Source organism: Loxodonta africana, chromosome 15 (genome assembly GCF_030014295.1).
Source record: "Loxodonta africana isolate mLoxAfr1 chromosome 15, mLoxAfr1.hap2, whole genome shotgun sequence".
Classification (NCBI taxonomy): Eukaryota; Metazoa; Chordata; class Mammalia; order Proboscidea; family Elephantidae; genus Loxodonta; species Loxodonta africana.
In genome coordinates this window covers 62,172,763-62,174,835 of record NC_087356.1, presented here as the reverse complement: position 1 = coordinate 62,174,835, position 2,073 = coordinate 62,172,763, and the positions used below count along the sequence as shown (strand labels likewise).

Here is a 2,073-nt window from a genome sequence, read left to right as displayed (position 1 = left end):
TACTGCTCCTTTAGAGCCTCCGGACCCTTACTTGATTACCCTGCACCACAAAATTTCTCAATAATAGCTCAAACTAACCCTTAAGAAAAAGCTCTAAATTCTGACTCTCTTAGTCTTGAACTATACTTGACTTTCCACTCATCATCTCTAGAACTCTTAGACTTGTGAAAGTACTAATATATTAGACTGGGTCACTAGGGTTCCTTCCATACACGACCTCTGGAATAACCATGCTTGCTGCTATCTGGAGCCTAATATGCTAGGCCCCCCACACCCCAATCTTCACACTCTTCTCTTGTCATTCAGCCAAGATCAACTTAAGAAAAATTTTCAACTCCTTCATTCTTGGGGAAAAACAAGTAGTAGTCAAAAATTATTTTTTGAGAAGTTAAATGACATTATTTTAAATGGGATCAGATTTGAAAGTATAGAGTATCATACTTTAAAATGCAATCTATCGGGGTGGCAATGGAACAAGAAAACATAGCATTAAAGAATACAAAGTAGATTGGAATTCAAGGGCCTGGAGTCTACTACTAGTTGTGGCACCAAGTAGTTGTGTGTCCTTGGGCAACATATGCAATATTTCTGAGTCTCCAATGTGTGGTCTGTTAAATCGGAACGGTAGATTAAATGATTTGAATGGTCCATTCAAGATTAAACAATCTTTGATTTTAGAAACAATCTGCATAGGATAAAGAATGCTTGGAATAATCAAGGTGGGGTGAGGGTTAGGGAAAAAAGGTCTGCGTTAAACACTCATCCAAACATAAAGACTTAAAATTCTCTTTCTGTTTAGGAGAGAAAACACTGGAGCTTGGATACCTCATTGAAAACACACACACATACTAATAAGCAAAGTGTTAGATCTCCTTCTTCAAATACTGCTCCTTTCTCAAAAAAATGTTTTTCTTCTTAAGGTTTTCCTCAGGGCAATTTTGACATCCTTGTTCCTCAAGCTATAGATTAATGGGTTTAACAGAGGCACCACAATGGTATAGAACAGAGAGGACACCTTCCCTTGGTCAAGAGGCAAAAGGGAAGGTGGTTTGAGATACATGAAAGCCCCAGACCCAAAGAAAAGAGAAACCACAATTATGTGGGAGCTGCAGGTACGAAAGGCTTTGGACCTGCCTTCAGTGGAGCTAATATGGAGAATGCTAGACAGTATTAGAGTATAAGAGATGAAGATGGTGACAATGGGCACTCCAATGACAATGGCTGCAACAATGAATACCACCAGCTCATTCACATAGGTGCTATTGCAGGAGAGCTCAAGGAGAGGAAGGATGTCACACATGAAATGATTGACAAGGTTGTCAGCACAGAAAGTCAGACTCACTATACTTCCTGTATGGGCCACGGCCCCCGAACACCCCATCACATAGACACCTAACAAAAGCAGAAAACAGACCTGTGGAGACATCATGACAGTGTACACCAATGGTTTACAGATGGCAACATAGCGATCATATGCCATTGCTGACAGAATGAAGGACTCAGAGATAACGAAGAAGCACAGGAAAAACAGCTGAGTCATACACCCTGCGTGCAAGATGATGTTCTTCTTTGAGACGAAACTCATCAGCATTTTGGGGGTGATGGTAGTGGAGTAACAGAAATCTATTAAAGAGAGGTTAAAGAGAAAAAAGTACATGGGTGTGTGCAGGTGAGAGTTCAGTCCAATCAGAGTAATCAAGCCCAGGTTCCACACCACAGTGATCACATAGAAGCAGAGGAACAGGAAGAAGAGAGGGATCTGGAGTCCCGGCTGGTCCACTAAGCCTGAAAGAATAAACTCTGTCACAGAAGAGTTCTTGGTTGTCATTCTCCTCTCGGGTGCTCTGTGGGGGTAACAGAAAAGGACCACTTAGGGGAAAGAAATATCACCACTACCCTCCCATATCTGCCCCCCAGCCTTCTTGGGAATGAAATCCACAGAGAGAGACTAAAACTATGGTAGAAAAGCCCTTACTGGATCTGTCTTCACAGGACCCAAACGATTAACTGTGAAGAGCACAATATGAGAGCAGTTAGGAGTGTATAAACCAAACCAAAACCAAACCCACTGCC

The 2,073-nt window shown here is 41.7% G+C and overlaps 1 protein-coding gene across 1 annotated transcript; it reads right to left on the bottom strand.

The window, feature by feature from the left end:
• Nucleotides 1-870: 870 nt before the first annotated feature.
• On the bottom strand, nt 871-2,073 carry LOC100665144 (olfactory receptor 8B12-like). Its single transcript, XM_003417490.3, has one exon. It carries the CDS (start codon nt 1,826-1,828, stop codon nt 896-898), a length of 933 nt encoding a protein of 310 aa, XP_003417538.1. The 5' UTR covers nt 1,829-2,073; the 3' UTR covers nt 871-895.